Source organism: Amphibalanus amphitrite, unplaced genomic scaffold, assembly GCF_019059575.1.
Source record: "Amphibalanus amphitrite isolate SeventyFive unplaced genomic scaffold, NRLGWU_Aamphi_draft 000622F_arrow, whole genome shotgun sequence".
Classification (NCBI taxonomy): Eukaryota; Metazoa; Arthropoda; class Thecostraca; order Balanomorpha; family Balanidae; genus Amphibalanus; species Amphibalanus amphitrite.
Window position 1 is genome coordinate 57,131 of NW_024882116.1, and position 17,043 is coordinate 74,173.

The 17,043-nt window shown below is 52.0% G+C and overlaps 2 protein-coding genes across 2 annotated transcripts in view; both read left to right on the forward strand.

Moving 5' to 3' along the window:
* Nucleotides 1-17,043, forward strand: part of LOC122363471 — a 173,518-nt gene that overhangs the window by 56,516 nt on the left and 99,959 nt on the right. The gene's annotated exons all lie outside the window — the stretch shown is intronic.
* Nucleotides 13,256-16,550, forward strand: LOC122363473. Its single transcript, XM_043332765.1, has 2 exons — nt 13,256-13,349; nt 13,534-16,550. The coding sequence occupies exon 2, from the start codon at nt 14,406-14,408 to the stop codon at nt 16,548-16,550; it is 2,145 nt and encodes a 714-aa protein (XP_043188700.1). The 5' UTR covers nt 13,256-13,349; nt 13,534-14,405.

Here is a 17,043-nt window from a genome sequence, read left to right on the forward strand (position 1 = left end):
ACGAAAATGACGTGACCTCATATGACCTTCAGGAAAAATCCGAGATATATTAGTTGTGGGACTCATAATGGATACTAGATCCTGCAAGTTTCATTTCCCTGTGACATCTCCTCTGGCAGTGAGGGCGTTGCGAAGTTGCGACATCTGAAGACCGTGCAGAGGTTCACTTATGACGTCATAGGTCAGTGACCTGACCTGACCCAAAAATGCGGTTGGTGTCAAAAGATCCGGCTTGGATCAAAGGTCAGGTATGCCAAGTTTCAGCTCTCTATCGCCAGCGTGTTCGGAGCTATCGCGAAAAAACCCTATGGGGGGGGGGCGGCACCCGCCCCCCCCCCTCGGCCGGCGAGGGTTAACCCTCGCCCGTATTTGTGTTTTTCCAGCCGCGAACGCCGGACCCCCCCCCCCCCCCCCTATAAGGGAGGGGGGTCCGTTGGACCCCCCCTTGCCGTTTCGCCCCTGATCGAGCTATAGCTTCCCAGAAAAAACGAGCGTGTTGCCCGTGACGAGAGGAAGCCGACGATACCTAGTTTTAAGGTCCTAGGTCATTGGTTGACCTTGCAGGTCAGGTCAATGACCTAAAAGTCGGAAAATCGGACATCTGAAGACCGTGCAGAGGTTCACTTATGACGTCATAGGTCAGTGACCTGACCTGACCCAAAAATGCGGTTGGTGTCAAAAGATCCGGCTTGGATCAAAGGTCAGGTATGCCAAGTTTCAGCTCTCTATCGCCAGCGTGTTCGGAGCTATCGCGAAAAAACCCTATGGGGGGGGGGCGGCACCCGCCCCCCCCCTCGGCCGGCGAGGGTTAACCCTCGCCCGTATTTGTGTTTTTCCAGCCGCGAACGCCGGACCCCCCTCCCTATAAGGGAGGGGGGTCCGTTGGACCCCCCCTTGCCGTTTCGCCCCTGATCGAGCTAGAGCTTCGCAGAAAAAAACGAGCGTGTTGCCCGTGACGAGAGGAAGCCGACGATACCTAGTTTTAAGGTCCTAGGTCATTGGTTGACCTTGCAGGTCAGGTCAATGACCCAAAAGTCGGAAAATCGGGACCTGTTAGAACGTCGTAAAGTGTGGCTGCTATGGGGTTTTTCGGGGCGCTGATCACGAATATCATGTTAGCCCGCGCCCCAGTGGCGGTCTCAGCCAACTTCGCCCTAGTGGGGGGGGGGGGCATATGTTACCACCCACCTCTAACTCAAAAACTAAGAGGGCTAGAAAGACGCGGTAAAAAGCAGTCGATAGCTCTTAATGCGTACGTTTGAAAGTTTTACGGTCATTTTTCTTCTTGGAGCAATATTGGGGTCACTGGAGGTCATCAAAGGTCAAAATTTCCCAAATGTCATTATATTTTTCAGAAAACATGCTTTTATCTCAGGAACTATGATAGCTAGAAAAACGCATGGAAAAGCAATCGATAGCTTTTGAACTCTTCTTTCGATAAGGCCATCATCAAAATTGACCTCAGGTCAACGGTTTAGCCTGCAGAGAGCAAAAACTCCAAAAATAGCTGTTTTTTTGCAAAGTGTTTTTCGACAATAACTTTTGACTAGAAAGGGCCACGGCATTTCTATTGCCAGAATCGTGTTCCTCTCGACGAAACGCGTCGAATGAACTATAATTTGACCTTGAAAGGTCAACTTGAAAATTTGACCTCAGGTCAAGGTCATGACCTGACCGGAAAAGGTCATGTTGCATATCATTCGATGCGTCTCAGCAAAACAAACACAATGAAACCATCCCCAGCGTTCTATCTCTTTCCAATCGCGAGTTATTGGCAAAAATCTGTTTGTAGCCTCAAATGACCTCGGATGACCTTTCTAGAGGCTATCAGCAAAAATGACACCTTGGTCATCACGGGTGGTCCAAATCATTGTGATTCTGAAATATTTGGACTGTTCCTATGCGTACACACGGATCTAGAGGCATTTTCATTTTTCTCCATTGACTTATAATGGTAAGGTCACGGCACTGACCTGACCTTAGGTCACGGATATAAAAAATCCGAGATATAAAAATTGTAGGGGCCCATAACATCATACAATCCACCAAGTTTGAAGCCTTTCTGACAAACACTGCAGGCTGGACATGATTGCAAACTTTTTTTTTAGGCTTGGTCAGTTAACTTGACCTGGTGACCTGACCTGACATGACCTGGGGTCGAAAATTTCACAAATTGTCCAAAATTGATGTACAAATAGCTATGCCAAGCGGCGCGGCGCTACGCGCCGCGGTTTTTTATTTATCCGCAAAAAACGCGACAGGGTGGTAACATATGCCCCCCCACTGGGGCGAAGGTTAGTTTTGATCACAGATGATGTCTTTATGCATTTAGTCCAGGTCGGGTCAGGTCAGGTCAGGTCAACCAGTAGGGGTCCTGCCGGGTATTCCTAGTAGGTGTCAACCGCTTCTGACAGCTTCGTAACATGTTACGAAGGCACCAAAACTACTTCGTAAATGTTCATATGGTTGCTAAATTCGAATTCAGCTCCAAAAACTGGCCTAGAAACATGTAAAACTCGAAAAAGTGAACCGAGGTCACCAAAGGTCAATGACCTGACCTGACCTTCAGGTGACCTTGACACCCACCCTGATGCATGGGGGCAACATCATATCACATGTTTGAACGCTTGAAACCACGAAAAGACTGCAAACGCGCGGCTAATGCGAGCCGACATACGCCGAATCGCGATTCCGGCCAAACATGGTCTCGAAAAGTAGGTCACAGGTCAAAGGTCATTGGGGTCAGGGTCATGAAATTTTCAGGATAGGTGTAAAATTGATTAACGCGAGGGTACTGAAAGTTTGGTCGCGATCGGCCGCTTTTTACGCGAGTTATTCGCGAAAAACCATGGGGGGTCCGTTCGACCCCCCCCCCCCCCTATACGGGCGAGGGCTAACTCTAAGTGCTTCAGTTCCCAAATAAAGTTCAACATCAATCAACGCTCAGATCAATATACCAACCGAAATGTTTTGGGCGTAAGGGTGAGACGAATCCCGTCCAGCCGGTACGCCTCTCGGCCTGAACCTTTGTCTAAAAAAGTACGCAGTAGCCGACACACGTGTTTGGGCGTGGCATTATGCGCCCGAAATGTAACATTCGCGCCGCATGACAACAATCATAGGAATAAACAACTGCAGTATCGACAACACTAACTGCCAAATTTTGCGGCCATCTCTGAACATAGGACTCCTGTAACACGTCATCCTTATACTGAGAGTCGCAACAACCTCCCCCCAGTTTTCGGCGGAGACGAAAACTCACAAAACTGAGCGACCTTCTAAGTTCTAACACCTCCAGCGACTCCTTACAACTGATAGTGACTGAATAATTATACCATCACACCACTCGATGGCTCGACACGGCACTCACCACTGTTCACGTTCACAGTCCAGAAAGGGGCGCCGCCGACGCCCCGAGCCGTTCAAAGCGGCGCCGCTCGACGTCCCGAGCCGTCCACTGCGTGACGTCCCACGGCCAGACCGCGACGCCGGTGGCCAGCATACGAAGCCACGCAGTCCGGGGAGATCAGCGTGGCACTGCGACTTGACTCTTCACCACTGGTGCAGTCACTGGTCAGGTAGCACGGCGCAACACCATCGTTCCACGCACCACAGAACAAGACGGTATCACTGCCGGCCAGAAGTGTAACACGTGTGTGTTCTCGTGCCCAGAGCGGGGAACTATGTGTCGTTGGCGGCCCTCGTCAGAGACGATGGTCTTCCGGTCGAGTTGTATTCGAGCAGCACAACACAGAGCAGGGTGATCGGCTATGGTGTCGGCACACAGAGCAGATGGTACACGTCCGATGGCTCCGGGACTCGGGGGTCTTCTCACACAAGCACGCGGAGCGGATGGTATTGCGTCCAGCGGCTGTGGAGTTCGGAGGTCTCCTCGAGCGAGAGAGAACACGTCCGTCGCCGATGATGGCTCTAGGTCTTCTCCCATTCTCTTTGCCGGGGAGCTCTCGGCTCGGTTCACCCCGACCTAGTTCCTACCACAGTACCACGTACTAGTTAGAATATAAAACTATCCTGCGTGACGGCCCGCTATTGGATTAAAACATTTTCGCTTTGAGACTCGTCTTGTGATTGGTTATTACTAGGTCACCGCCCCTCGGCTCTCTGGTAGCTCCCAGGAGACACGTGTCAAGTGAGTTGCCAATCGTCACGCGCTGGCACCGTGGTTGAGGGGGGCGTAGCATGATATCGTTTTAAGAAACGCGTCGGAAGCATTGGCGGATATTAACCAGGTCACTATTCTGCGCGGGCCGGCATGAATGACGGATGGCGCGCGACAGGCTGGCGCGACTCAGCGGCACCGTCGTGGCGGGCTGGGCGCGCGGCCGTGTTACATTAAATATACAGATCATAGAACTGGAGCTACGTAAAATAGGGGAGAGTAGGGTAAGATGCCCAGGGTGGGAAAGACGCCCCACTCCCTCTAGCGGCGAAACAAAGAATCGGACCTGGAAATTAATGTTCTTAGCGTAAAGCGGAAGCCTGCCTTGTTAACTGCACAAAAAATTGCGAAGCTCAGTTGGGCAACGGCTGGCTGATGATTGCATGTTTTTTATTTGCTGCTTTCAAAAAATATTTTGGTGTCAGAACATTGTAAATATCAAAGAAGGTAAATAATATTTGCGTCCCTTGCTATAGTCGCGATATATTAGCATGCGTGTACTGTGTCCCAAACAGTTTGTTTCAGGGTGTAGTTTTATGGCTAACAAATTGTACTGATTTAATGTTACTTCGGTACCTTGGGGTAAGATGCCTTCTGTCCTGATGGGGAAAGACGCCCCCCTAAATCCGTAGGCTGTCCTTCAAACAGCCCGTCAAATCATTTATTACATACATGTGATGTAGACAAAAGCCGATCTGGGACTATTGAGAGTCCAGTACGGTCGGGTGCTCCCCATGCCGGTCTCTCGGCCCACATAGCGACTTTTTGGGCGGCATCTGACTCTGAGAGCTCTCACGACGGCCTCTGTGGGCCCCATCATTGGCTCCAGGGCCCCTCACGACATCCTTTGAGGGCTCCCACGTTGGCCCCACGGGCCGCGCTGGCATCGGAGGTCCCCACGATGGGCTCGAGGACCCTCAAGCATCATGACGACCTATAAGAGCCCCACAGTGGTCTCCGAACGCCACCACGGAGGCTTGTTTGGCCGCGCTGGACTATGATGGCCCTAACGATGACCTCTGAAGCCCCTTACGACTACTTTTGAGGGCCCTTATGATGACGTTTGGTGTCTACTGCAGGCTCGAAGGGACTACTCTTTCGTTCAGGCGATTCACGTGCCCATTTATGTCACTTATAGTGCAGGGGGCATCTTTCCCAACGTCAGGGGGCGTCTTTCCCACCCTGTGGGGTAACATGTCCCCTTTCACTTCTTCAGGAAAATGCTTAATAGCAAAAAAAAGTTATAACATTTCAGGCACGAAAGTGTGATATTTTTGGAGAAAAATGATGTCGGCTTCCGTTGAAACTCCAAGTTTTTGCTTTCCCATCGTCATTTTCGAATAATATATGACATAGCAAAACCCTGGGCATCTTTCCCCACTCTCCCCTATACCGAATATAAAAGTGAAGTTAACATGGCTGCAACGTTGGTGTGGTGTCGATTATGCGAGTAATTGTAAAGTTATGATATGGCCGTCACGCAGGTAACGCTACAGGTAATTAGTATAGAACTACGCTAGACTGCACCGTAAACATAAATCGGAAAGAGTACATCATCTTACAGAAGCCGTACACCACAATCGCCGGTAGGACCGGCGCCGCGAGCCCCATAGGGCCAGCGCTAGGTGGCCCGGCACAACAGAGCCAGCCAGCACTGGCTACACATCAGCTCCGCGCCAACCGGTCCCTGGCCTGGCACCACACCAGATATCAATAGACCAGTCATTACCGGCGAGACCGGCATCAGAGTTCCACTCTGCCGACCATCTGCAGACTCGGCCACCGTCGGCCGAGCATAATCGACCCTGCCACCACCAGCAAAGCCGGCAGGCAGCCGTTTCCCTGCATGGCTCCCATGCCGCCGGCACACTGAAGAGGCGAGGCACCTGCTGCGGCGCCAGCCGTCACCATCAGCAGCAGGCAGTCGATCCTCAACCAGGGCTCCGTAGTCTGTGCTGTCCTCCAAATCCAGGAGGGGAAACACGGAGAAGGTCAAATGGCAGGGAATAAGTGATAAAGGAAAAAACAAATTAGCAGAATGTGAGGCTTGGCGTGCACATATGAAAAAACGTACTTTATGCAGAGCGTTTCAGAGCATGCCCGTCAGCCGCTTACATGCACAGTCTCATGCGATCCTGGCACCTATCACTGCGCCATCCGTCCCTCCAGATGGCAGCTCTTTGTACATGGGCGCCTGTACGTCCCACTTGATGTGCGCACCAGCGCCGAGCGCACCACTCCATCAGCACCTTCTGTCACTTCTTGTACCACCCCCTGAAGCCAGCATCCTCGGGGAACATCTTCTGCGAGCAGGACAACATCATCCACGGCCACATTTCTTGACTCTTTGCACCACATCTTACGTTCAATGAGAGTCGGGAGATATTCTTTCAGCCATCTTTTCCATACTTGATCTGATAGGACCAAGTATGGACAAAGCCAGGCGATGGCCTGGCTTTGTCTCCAACGTTTGCGTGACGTCTCGTCACCTTCAAAAATGCCCGGAGGCAAGACAGATCCGTCCGGCACCACTCCCATGTGAAAGTGGTTCGGAGTTAGTGCCTCGGGATCACCACCGTGTCCTGACACGTACGTCAAATGTCTTGAGTTTACCTGATACTCCACCTCCAGCACTGCTGTGTGGAGAACATCGTCTGGCACTATCTGGTTCCTCAGAACCACCCGAAGGGCTCTCTTCACGGACGCGACGAGCCTCTCCCAAACGCCGCCCATATGGCTGGCGCTTGGCGGTTTGAACTTCCATTGGATGTTTTTCTGGCTCAGCTCATCACAGATTTTCTCCTGGTTCCACTCTTTGATAGCCTCCCGCAACGCTCTCTCCTTGCCGACGAGGTTGGTCCCGTTGTCAGACTAGATGAGTGCAGGTCGGCCACGGCGAGCAATGAACCGACGCAGAGCCATCAGGAACGAGTCGGTGCTCAGTGATTCTGCAACTTCGAGATGGATGGCCCTGGTGGCCAGACAGGTCACGAGAAGGATGTAGCGTTTCTCAGTCTTTCTGAGCTTCCTGACTTCAATCGGTCCTAGGAAGTCCAGACCCACCGAGGCATACGGTCAGGATGTGTCAAATCTCTCCTTGGGGAGGTCCGCCATCTTCGGATACGCAGGGGCGGCTCTTCGGTTGCGGCAGAACGCGCAGCACCAGATCACCTTCTTCACCGCTGCTCTGGCCTTTGGCATCCAGTACCTCTCCTTGAACAGGTTCAGGGTATGGTTGAGACCAGCACGCATACAGCTAGCATGTAGATCGGTCACGATCAACCTTGTGACCTCGCTCTCCGGTCTGAGTACGACTGGATGGCGACAGATCTCAGCTGGAGCGTTCGTTAAACGCCGTCACTCTCATGAGTCCAAATTCATCCTTACATAGTGACAGGCCGGGTGGCGGCTCGGTCCTTTCAGTTCCTGGTCCTGCTTGATGATCAATCTATCCGCTTGTTCTAGTTCCTCCACCTTGATGGGGCCCCGCTCCTTGCCTCTCCCGGACGCGTTCTGGACGAATCGGAGGACCCAAGCGACCACGCGCTTACATTTGGTCCACGATGAGAACCGCGTCGGATCTACCAGCGGCTCCAGTCCACTCACATTGCCTGTGAAGCCAACAACCGGTCTTTCAGTCTTCTTCAGCTCTGGCAGGTCGGGTGTGACACTCGGCACCTCCAGAGACGGCCAACTGCTACGGTCCTGCTGGAGGAAGTCGGGCCCATTCCACCACAGGGAAGAGTTCTTCAGCTGTGGTGCCGATAGACCACGAGAGCCGATGTCCGCCGGGTTTTGCGTCCCTGGGACATGCCTCCACTGTGAAGGCGATGTGGAGTCCCTGATATCCGACACTCTGTTCGCAACAAATGTCTGAAACACACGACTCTCATTCGACACAAACTGCAGGACAACTTTGCTGTCCAACCAGAACACGATATCATCAAACCAGTAAGTGAGCTCGTTCAGCACCCTCTTGGCCAGTCTCGTTGCGAGGACGGCACCCTGAAGCTCCATGCGGACAATCGAAAGTTGCTTTAGAGGAACAACTCTCGTCCGTGCCATCACAAGGCTGGTGGTGGTGTGCCCATCAACATCCGTCACCCGCACGTAGCACACCGCTGCAAACATGCTCTCGGAAGCGTCCGAGAATAGATGAAGCTCCATGTTCTTGACGTCTCTCTCAGTCAACTCTTTCAGGCAGCGCTGTACTCTGATACTGCCAACCTCAGGCAGCTTACCGAGCCACCTTTGCCACAGAGAGAGCTCAGGACCTGAGATTGGGTCGTCCCAATCTAGCTTGAGGAGCGCTTCTGTATCAGGATCTCTACCTGGAGCATGAAGGGTGAGACGAGAGCCCGAGGGGTTCGAATGCTGAGGCTGCCACGCTCACCACATTCCTCTTCGCTGCTGTGACGTCCGAGTTGCGCACTTCGACGCTGAGTGTGTCCTCAGCCGGACACCAAACGCAGCCGAGCGCCTTTCCGACTCCTCCGTCAAACGGTACCAACCTCTTCTGGGACGCATCTCTTTCGTCTTCGGGTATCTCCTCGAGGAGCTCTGGATGGTTTGACTTCCACTTGGTGAGTTTGAATCCTCCTTGAATCATCAGCGACTGCACTTTCTTCATTGTCGTCCGCGCTGCTTCTGGACTTCTTTCAGCTCGTAGAAAAACATCCACGTAGAAACTGGAGAGCAGCGTCGGGCTTCCCTCCTCTGGACGCTCCTCGGCGGTGTCCTCAGCCAGTGTCTGCCGCAAGACGTAGTTCGCGATACATGGGCTGCATCTTGCACCGAATATCACGACCATCATCTGGTACAGTGGCGGTGGCTCTGCTGTCTCTAGTCGCCGCCAGAGAAACGACAGCGCTGGTTGGTCTTCAGGTCTCGCACGGATCTGGTGGAACATTTGGAATATGTCAGCGACCAAGGCTACGCGCTCCTGCCTGAGGCGCAGCAGCACTCCGATCAAGGTCTGCAACAAGGCAGGTCCCGTCAGAAGACAGTTGTTCAGAGACATGCCCTCGTACTGCGCCGCTGCATCAAATACAACGCGAGGTTTCGGTTTTCCAGGATGTGACACCGCGTGATGAGGGGTCGTAACCGCCCCCCCCCCCCCTCGGCCGGCGCGTATGTAGAAAACCAATAGGTCCGGCGAGGGTTAAAGAGCATTAACATTTTTGACACTAACTATGATGTCGGTGAAGAATAATAACAATAGACACGACACACTGAATCGGAAAACTGCCACCCCGCCAGGATCCCTTGTATGCCCCATAGGTCATCTCAGATCATAAAAGGTCCCCAACAGGTGTTGACAGTAATTTTTGATAGGCATGCTTGAGTGATTGGAGCACCTTAGATGTGTTCGCCTCAACGATGATCGACTGACATGCAATATGACCTTTTCTGTACAGTTCATGATCCTGACCTTCAAATTTTAGTCAAATTTTAAGTCACTTCAAGGTCAGCTTATAGTTCATTCGACGCGTCTAGACGAGAGGAACCTGGGCCCAATCTTACCAATGCCGTGAATAGGCAAAATGCCGTGAATGGAGCCCATTCACGGCAACGGCATATTACCAATGCCGTGGATAGCTATTCACGCCATCTCATTCACGGCATGCGGTCGATGTTTATCCACGGCATTTTGGCAGTGCTTTAACATGGGCAGTGGCACAAGCTGCCGCGAGAGCGGCAGAACAAACGCAAATAATCAGCTGTTTGCGCTGTCGGTGGCCGTTCCATTCACGCCACCTTCTAGTGCCGTGAATGGCGGGTGCCGTGAAGGGATAGGTCGCTTGGAGGGTGTTACTATTGCAATATTTGACACTATTATTTTTTTAAAGTAAAGAATTATTCATATAATGCCCTTGACATCTTAGAGCGACGATTACACGCATGGTGATTATTTCAAAAACATGTATTTTCCAGGGATAAAATCACACTCAAATCCATAAAAATAAACATGTTTATTCATTATATGGTCTTATTTTTCAAATCCATACGAGTTCGTGGAGGCAATTTTAGCATCTGGGCCCACTCATACCAATGCCAAACCTATCTATATGTTACAGGGAGTTTGAGAAATCCGTGAGTTTGCAAACTCCCTAGTGAGTTTGCAAACTCACTGACCGGTCAGGGAGTTTGAGAAATTCCAGAGCGATTGGGCCAAATAAAAACAAGTGTGCAGCATGTGGGTGGCATACGTGCCGTCCGTGATGTTAAAACAAAGGTGGCTAGTTGTAGGGCCTCGCACGCTGACAAAAAGCGTATAGATCATATCAGGGGCGGATCCAGAAAATCTCCAAGGGAGGGGCCATTAGAAACCAGGAGGCCCCCCCATAATCCCACCTGTTGGAGGCCCCATCTTCCCACTTGTTGGCCCCCCCAAAAAAAACTGCGTCTATTGAGCTTATCTAGCTGTTCAGGCAACATCTCAACATCTGTGCAGGCTTGGAGGCCCTCTGTGCAGGTTAGGAGGCCCTGTAAAAGTGGTCATCTCTGTGAGTATAAGAGACCTCCAAGTTATGAAAAGCTTTACCAATTTTCTAACAAAGAAGTCTTCTCAGCTAGTCTTCTAAGAAATAACTAAGTGGGTAGGTTAAAAAAAACTCATCGGATTTCGGCCACTTTATTTTCAGGAGGCCCCCTTTTCAGCTTTTTAACTTTTTATTTTATTTTTGAAAAAAATCGGCCAAGGGGGGGGGGCCATGGCCCCCATGGCCCCCCCCCCTTGTATCCGCGCCTGGATCATATGCACACCATAAATATCTTTTGTGATTTTAAACTGCTCAGTGATCTATCCATGCATGTACCGCCTTATTCAGTCATACATTTATTTAGTTCACGTCCCAATTAGATCCGTTCCACTCAAGTGTGGCTATTCCAGAGTCAGGCTCAATATCAAGGTAGAAACAGCTCACTGTTGGTCACTTATGCTAAAGTACAGGCACACGCACCGATTCACGCCCATTCCCACTCCGCCATAGACGTGTCATCGAGAGCCGGCGCTGCTGGCAGCCAGCCCAGCTGCGACTGGCGCACGCTGCTTGTTTGTTTTTGTTTTGTTGGGTTAGGCCCTTTCGGTCTGACAAGACCATTTTAGAGCCGGACGAATGATAGGAATTAGGGGGAGACATTGGTCTGGGCAGGCACCCCTCAGAGTCGCCGGGGCTGAGCCCGTCCGAATGGACAGACCGACCAGCCCCCAAGCACTCTCTGCACCCGGCTACGGGGTGCATTCCCTCGGGAGTAGCGGTGCCGCTCCAAGGGAGCAGCCCGCATGAGATAAAGGTGCCTGTCCAGCCTGGAGTGGGGGGTGTAAGCGCTGTTTAGATGGGCTAAGGGCCGATCACAGCGACCTCTTGGCTGAGGGTTGATCGGTGTAGCTAGGTGTTGAGCAGTGTGTGTTATAGGTGGCAGCACATTACGGATGTTGGCGCTACCTGCCAGTATTTGTTGTTTCTCGTAAGAGTTTCTGCGACAATAAATTTAGTTTGTACCGCGAAATGGTGATATATAAATCTTAGCGTCTAAGATGGTTGCGAATTGCGTTTTGTGCATTTGTTTATTGGTCATATCGATAAATATTATTTGGAGCTGCGAGAATAGAGATGTTATCGGAGAATTGTCTGTTCAGATTTATGTATATGCCCTTGGAAATATGTTATTATATTTGGTAAATTTATGTCTGTGAATTTTTAGGACACGGTTAATTTCTTGACGCTCTGGCTGCTCTCGGACGAGGTGTGAAAATCGGAGGTGTTGTCGTCACCCACCTCTTTTCGGTCTTCATTCGTTCTTGGTTCGGTTTGGCGCGCGCGTGATGTCGTTGGGATGTAAGTACAATGAAGTTTCGGTATATTCCGCTCGGATATCATTCATGTAACGTTATCTGGAGTCATGTTTCATGATTGAACTGAGTTTTTTGGGCCTTTCAACCATTATATGACTTTGTATCTGTATTTCTGTTATGTCCTCGTGCGCAAATATCGAAACTGGTGCGCCACGTGTGTCACATGAACGGGTTTGTTGGTATAGTCTCTCTTGAAAGTATCGCGACTCTGAGGGAAGGCGCCACCCGTCCCAGCCGCGGCTGAGCGGAAAAGTTTGAGAGCCGCTGGAAGCACTGACCGAAGCCTGAGACGCGGAGGCAGCCAGCGCAGCGGGCCGGGCCGAGGGGAGTGGTTGCGGACTGCGGAGGGACAGGGGGAGGTGGCAGTCGCCGTCCGGTAGCTTGTGATGGGAGTAGGCATGTGGTCAACGGAAGCCACCCTACTCGCAGAGGATTTGTTGAGATTGTTTCATTGCAAAGTTAACAATTTGACCTGTCATCAGCACAACTGTCACAGGTTTTTGGTAAAATCCGGAAATCCGTGGACAAATACAAAATAAAACAAAATCATCAGTTGCGCCCGCTAACAGAATGCATCCGTGGTTGCAGATGCACCCGCGAGCGGATTCAAATCACAAAAATTATCTCTCCAGCCAATTTGTCAATTCGCTCTCTAGCCAATTATAGTCATATACCTACTTGAAGTTCTCTCTTTTGAATGAGCCGCTTAGTGAACGGCACCAAAAAAGAATATTCACCGTTCAGCCGTCTTCTTTTTAAAAGCCCCATTTGATGCCAGGTTGCCCCCCCCCCCCTCCCTCATGACAAGTTTTACGTCGTTCAGAAGGCCTCTTCACAGAAGGGCTATGACGGAACTTTGCTCCGTTGTGATTTTACGCGTCATGCGCACGAGTGATTGGCGCCCACTAAGGCAGACCAATGAGCGCCCGGCTGGTGAGCCCAAGCGGCGCCGGTATCCGCCTGAGGCGGGGGACGGGGTCAAGGCGAGCGATACGAGCATGACCTTTGGCCGGCCTCCACCTGTTTTCACCCAGTTGTCAGCCGCTGGTGCCTGCGTCATATAGCAGTTTTCCTCCTACCGCCGGCGTAGAATCGTGTTACAGCGTACTTTTATGATACAGGCCATGACCTTACTGCTGGGGTCCTCAAACTGAAGGGAATAGTTCGCCGAGCCGCCGCAGCCCATGACGCGATACTTTCAAGAGAGACTATACAGGCGGCGTTATGGCTTGAGGCTTGCAGCGAAGCATCTTGGCTTGGACTTGGTTTTGGTTTGGTCGTCGTCTTCAGGCTACGGACGCCAATTTGATGGTAGGTTGGTTATCGTACGCTTTGTCGATTGTGGTTGATTGTTCAACTTTGGAACCAACTACTATGATGATTTATCGCGAGTTTGGCTGTTTCTGGTTCCACTTGTTCTCCCCCCCCCCCTTTGTCTGGCGTGTGATATTGATTTGCGAGTTGAAAATCTTACGGAGTTCGGTGTTTTTGACAGAAACTTGTGGCAATACACCACTAGTGAGCATCTGGCGTGTGGAGGCTTAGCGTTTGGACGAGACGGCGACTACAGTTTCATCAAAGGCTCTGGCTCCTGCTCGGAGCTGTCTACTCCTGCGGCCTGCTCGGAGCTGTCTACTCCTGCGGCCTGCTCGGAGCTGTCTACCCCTGCGGCCTGCTCGGAGCTGTCTACCCCTGCGGCCTGCTCGGAGCTGTCTACTTCTGCGGCCTGCTTGGAGCTGTGTAGACTTCTGCAGCTGGCTTGGAGCTGTGTGGACTCCTGCAGCCTGCTTGGAGCTGTGTAGACTCCTGCAACCTGCTCGGAGCTGTTGACTCCTGCAGCCTGCTCTGGGCTGTGGACTGCGGCCTGCTCGGAGCTGTGGACTCCTGCAGCCTGTTCGGAGCTGTGGACCCCTGCAGCCTGCTCGGGGCTGTGGACTCCTGCAGCCTGCTCGGAGCTGTGGACTCCTGCAGCCAGCTTGGAGCTGCCGACTGGAGCTGTTGACCACTGCAGCCTGCTTGGAGCAGCATCAGAACTCTTGGGAGTTCTCATCGGACTTGGACTAGTTCTATTAGTCACAAGGTGAGGGGACAGTAAGAGGAATTGGGTTGGAGTGTGTTTGCAGTGTATTTTTATAGAAAATCATAAAACCAAATAGAAAATCCAGTGTCATTACTCATTGTATGTTAATGTGTATGTATTATTGGTAGGAAGTGTACAATGCGTGTACTGTGTGGGTGCCTCGCGTGAAATGTAGATCGGAGTTGTATAATAAGGAGTATTGCACTAAACCCGTCATTCGCAGCTTTCCCTATTTTGAATTCACTGATTTGTGCTGACTTAGATGGTAACATAGAGAGTAAGGCAACATGTATACTAGGGAGGAACTGGGAAAATTGAAGGTTGAGGATTTGCAGAGGGAATTAGCTGGGAAGGGTCTGGATACTACTGGGAAAAAGGCTGAACTGATAGATAGGTTGTGGGATTTCATCCAGCGAGAAAGTAAGTCTGCGGAAGATCATGAGTCTGCTGAGATGGACATTGTGGAGCCAAAGGTATCTCACAGTAGCACAGGGGTGTCTCACTCAGTGGCAGCTGATAGCGCACAGACGTTGTTGGCACGGTTGACCATTTTAAAGGAGCGGGAAGCTCTAGCTGAGCAGGAGGTGGCCAGTAGGGCTAGGATGGAGCAAGAGAAGGTAAGGATTGCAGCTAGGAGAGAACAGTTGGACTTGGAGGAACAGTTGGTGAGCATTGGTAGACCACTTACTGATGCAGAGAGGCGAGCTCATGTTATTCAGGTACATGAGCGTCCATCCGAGTCTGATAACGTGACCAAGGCACTATCCCTGCACATACAGCGGTCCTTGCTGCCGCAGTCAGTTTTGGAGCCGTTTTCTGGTAACGTCCAGGATTATCGTTTGTTCGTCAGGTCTTTTGATACGCGGGTAGTCAACAAGACTACTGACCAGTGTGAGCTAATGGCTTATTTAGACCAGTACACGCGAGGACGTCCAAACCGGATAGTAAGAAACTTCCTTCATCTCGGAGAGGATGGCTATCAGCAGGCCCGACGTGCCCTTGAGCGGGAGTACGGTAACCCACATACTCTCATTGATTCGTATATTGGGAAGTTACGGTCATGGCCCAGGGTCCACCCTGGGGACGTCCAGGGCCTTGATGGATTGGTTCTCTTTTTGGTGGAAGTACAAAACGCGATGACTGACGTCCGCATGGGGGAGCTAGAGCACCCGCGGACTTTGCGTGAGGTGGTGCAGAAACTTCCCAACTTCCTCAGAGACAGATGGCTCCGAGAGGCGGATATGCTGATGGGTCGAGAGCAGGGTGGTGGCTTCGTGGGCTTCAGGGATTTGGTTAGTTTCCTTGAGAGGGAGCTCAGGATCCTGAAGAACCCAGTGTTCGGTGTCGGTGCCAGTGGTGATCTGGGGGGTTCTGCCTCCAGATCAAGTGACGTGCGTGATAGACGAGCTGGCAATCACAGGGTGAATGCGTTGAACGTCAGTGGTGGAAGCCCTGGACGAGGCGGCAGGCCTTCTCCAGGCGGGGGTCGTGCGACGCCGGCTTCGAAGGCTGCTGATAGTCGGCTTGGTGTAGGCGGTGCTGAACTACGCCCAGAGGCATGCATGTTCTGTGGGAAGCCTCACCGTACAGACGCATGCGAGCAGCTACGCTGGAAACCTCTTGAGGAGAGGAAGGCCTTTCTTTTCCAGAAGCAGCTCTGCTTCGGTTGTCTGCAACCAGGACACCTGGCCAGGTCCTGTCAGTGCCGCTTGACCTGTGGCATCTGTGGGCGCCGGCATGCAACTCTGTTGCACAGGAGTCCTGATCCGCAGAACTTATCCAGTCCTGAGGTCTCGCCAACTGCACCAAAAATTGTCAGTGCTGGTGTTGGAGTGAGTGATGCCAGAGGCGGCTACACCATGATGCCTGTGGTGCCGGTGAGGCTGATTGATAAAGCTGGGAAGGAGGTGTTCACGAGCGCCTTCCTAGATCAGGGCAGTTCGGGGTGTTTTGTAACTTCACGTCTGGCGAGTCAGTTGAGTTTAGAGAAGGACGAGGTGACCATCACCATCGACACGGTGACGAGCGAGGGCCGGGAGGTTAAGTCGGCGGTGGTGGACGGAGCTAAAGTTGGTCCCACTTCCTCTGACGAGACGTTTCCTCTGCCACCGTTATTCACTCTCGACCAGATCCCTGTCTCGAGGCAGGATGGGTGTCACTCGGAGGATTTGGAGAGATGGCCACATCTGGTCGGTATACCGATGCGTGACTTGGACGCTCCGGTAGAGCTAATGATTGGCTCAAATGCCGCACAACTTTTGGTGGCTCAGGAGGTACGGCATCCTGAGGAAGGGAGCGGACCTTGCGGGGTGAAAACCTGTCTTGGTTGGTACGTGATCGGTCCTCGGTGCCCAGGAGTTGAAGGTGAGTGTGACTCGCGAGCACTGAGCAGTGGTGCATTTTCTCCGTGTGACAGAACCCCGAGCGAGTAAACAGAGTGACCTCACTGACATGTTTCATAGCATGTACGAGGCAGAGTTTAAGGACACTTCGGATGACTCCGAGGCGCTATCGGTAAATGACCAGGAGTGGTTGGTGGAGGTCAAGGCCACCATTCGTAAAGATGATGAGGGGCACTACGAGGTGGCACTGCCCAGGAACCAGTTGGGAGACATTCCTGACAGCCTTCCCACAGCGAGGAGACGGTTCGAGTCCCTGCGTGGGAAGTTCAAGAGAGATCCAAAGTACTTTGAGAGCTATCGAGAGATCATTCGTTCGTTGGATCGGGACGGCTACGCCATCAGAGTGCCGGATGACGAGGTATGCAGCCAGCCAGTCTGGTATCTTCCGCACCACGGGGTGCAGGAGACTGAGAAGGGTAAGCTACGAGTCGTTTTCGATTGCGCTGCTCAGTCAAATGGTGTCAGTTTGAACGACATGTTGAAGGGGGGACCCAACTTGACTAACTCCTTAGTGGGGGTTCTC

Coding starts and splice junctions, on each gene's coding strand:
- LOC122363473 (XM_043332765.1), top strand. CDS start 14,406: ATGTATACTAGGGAGGAACTGGGAAAATTGAAGGTTGAGGATTTGCAG.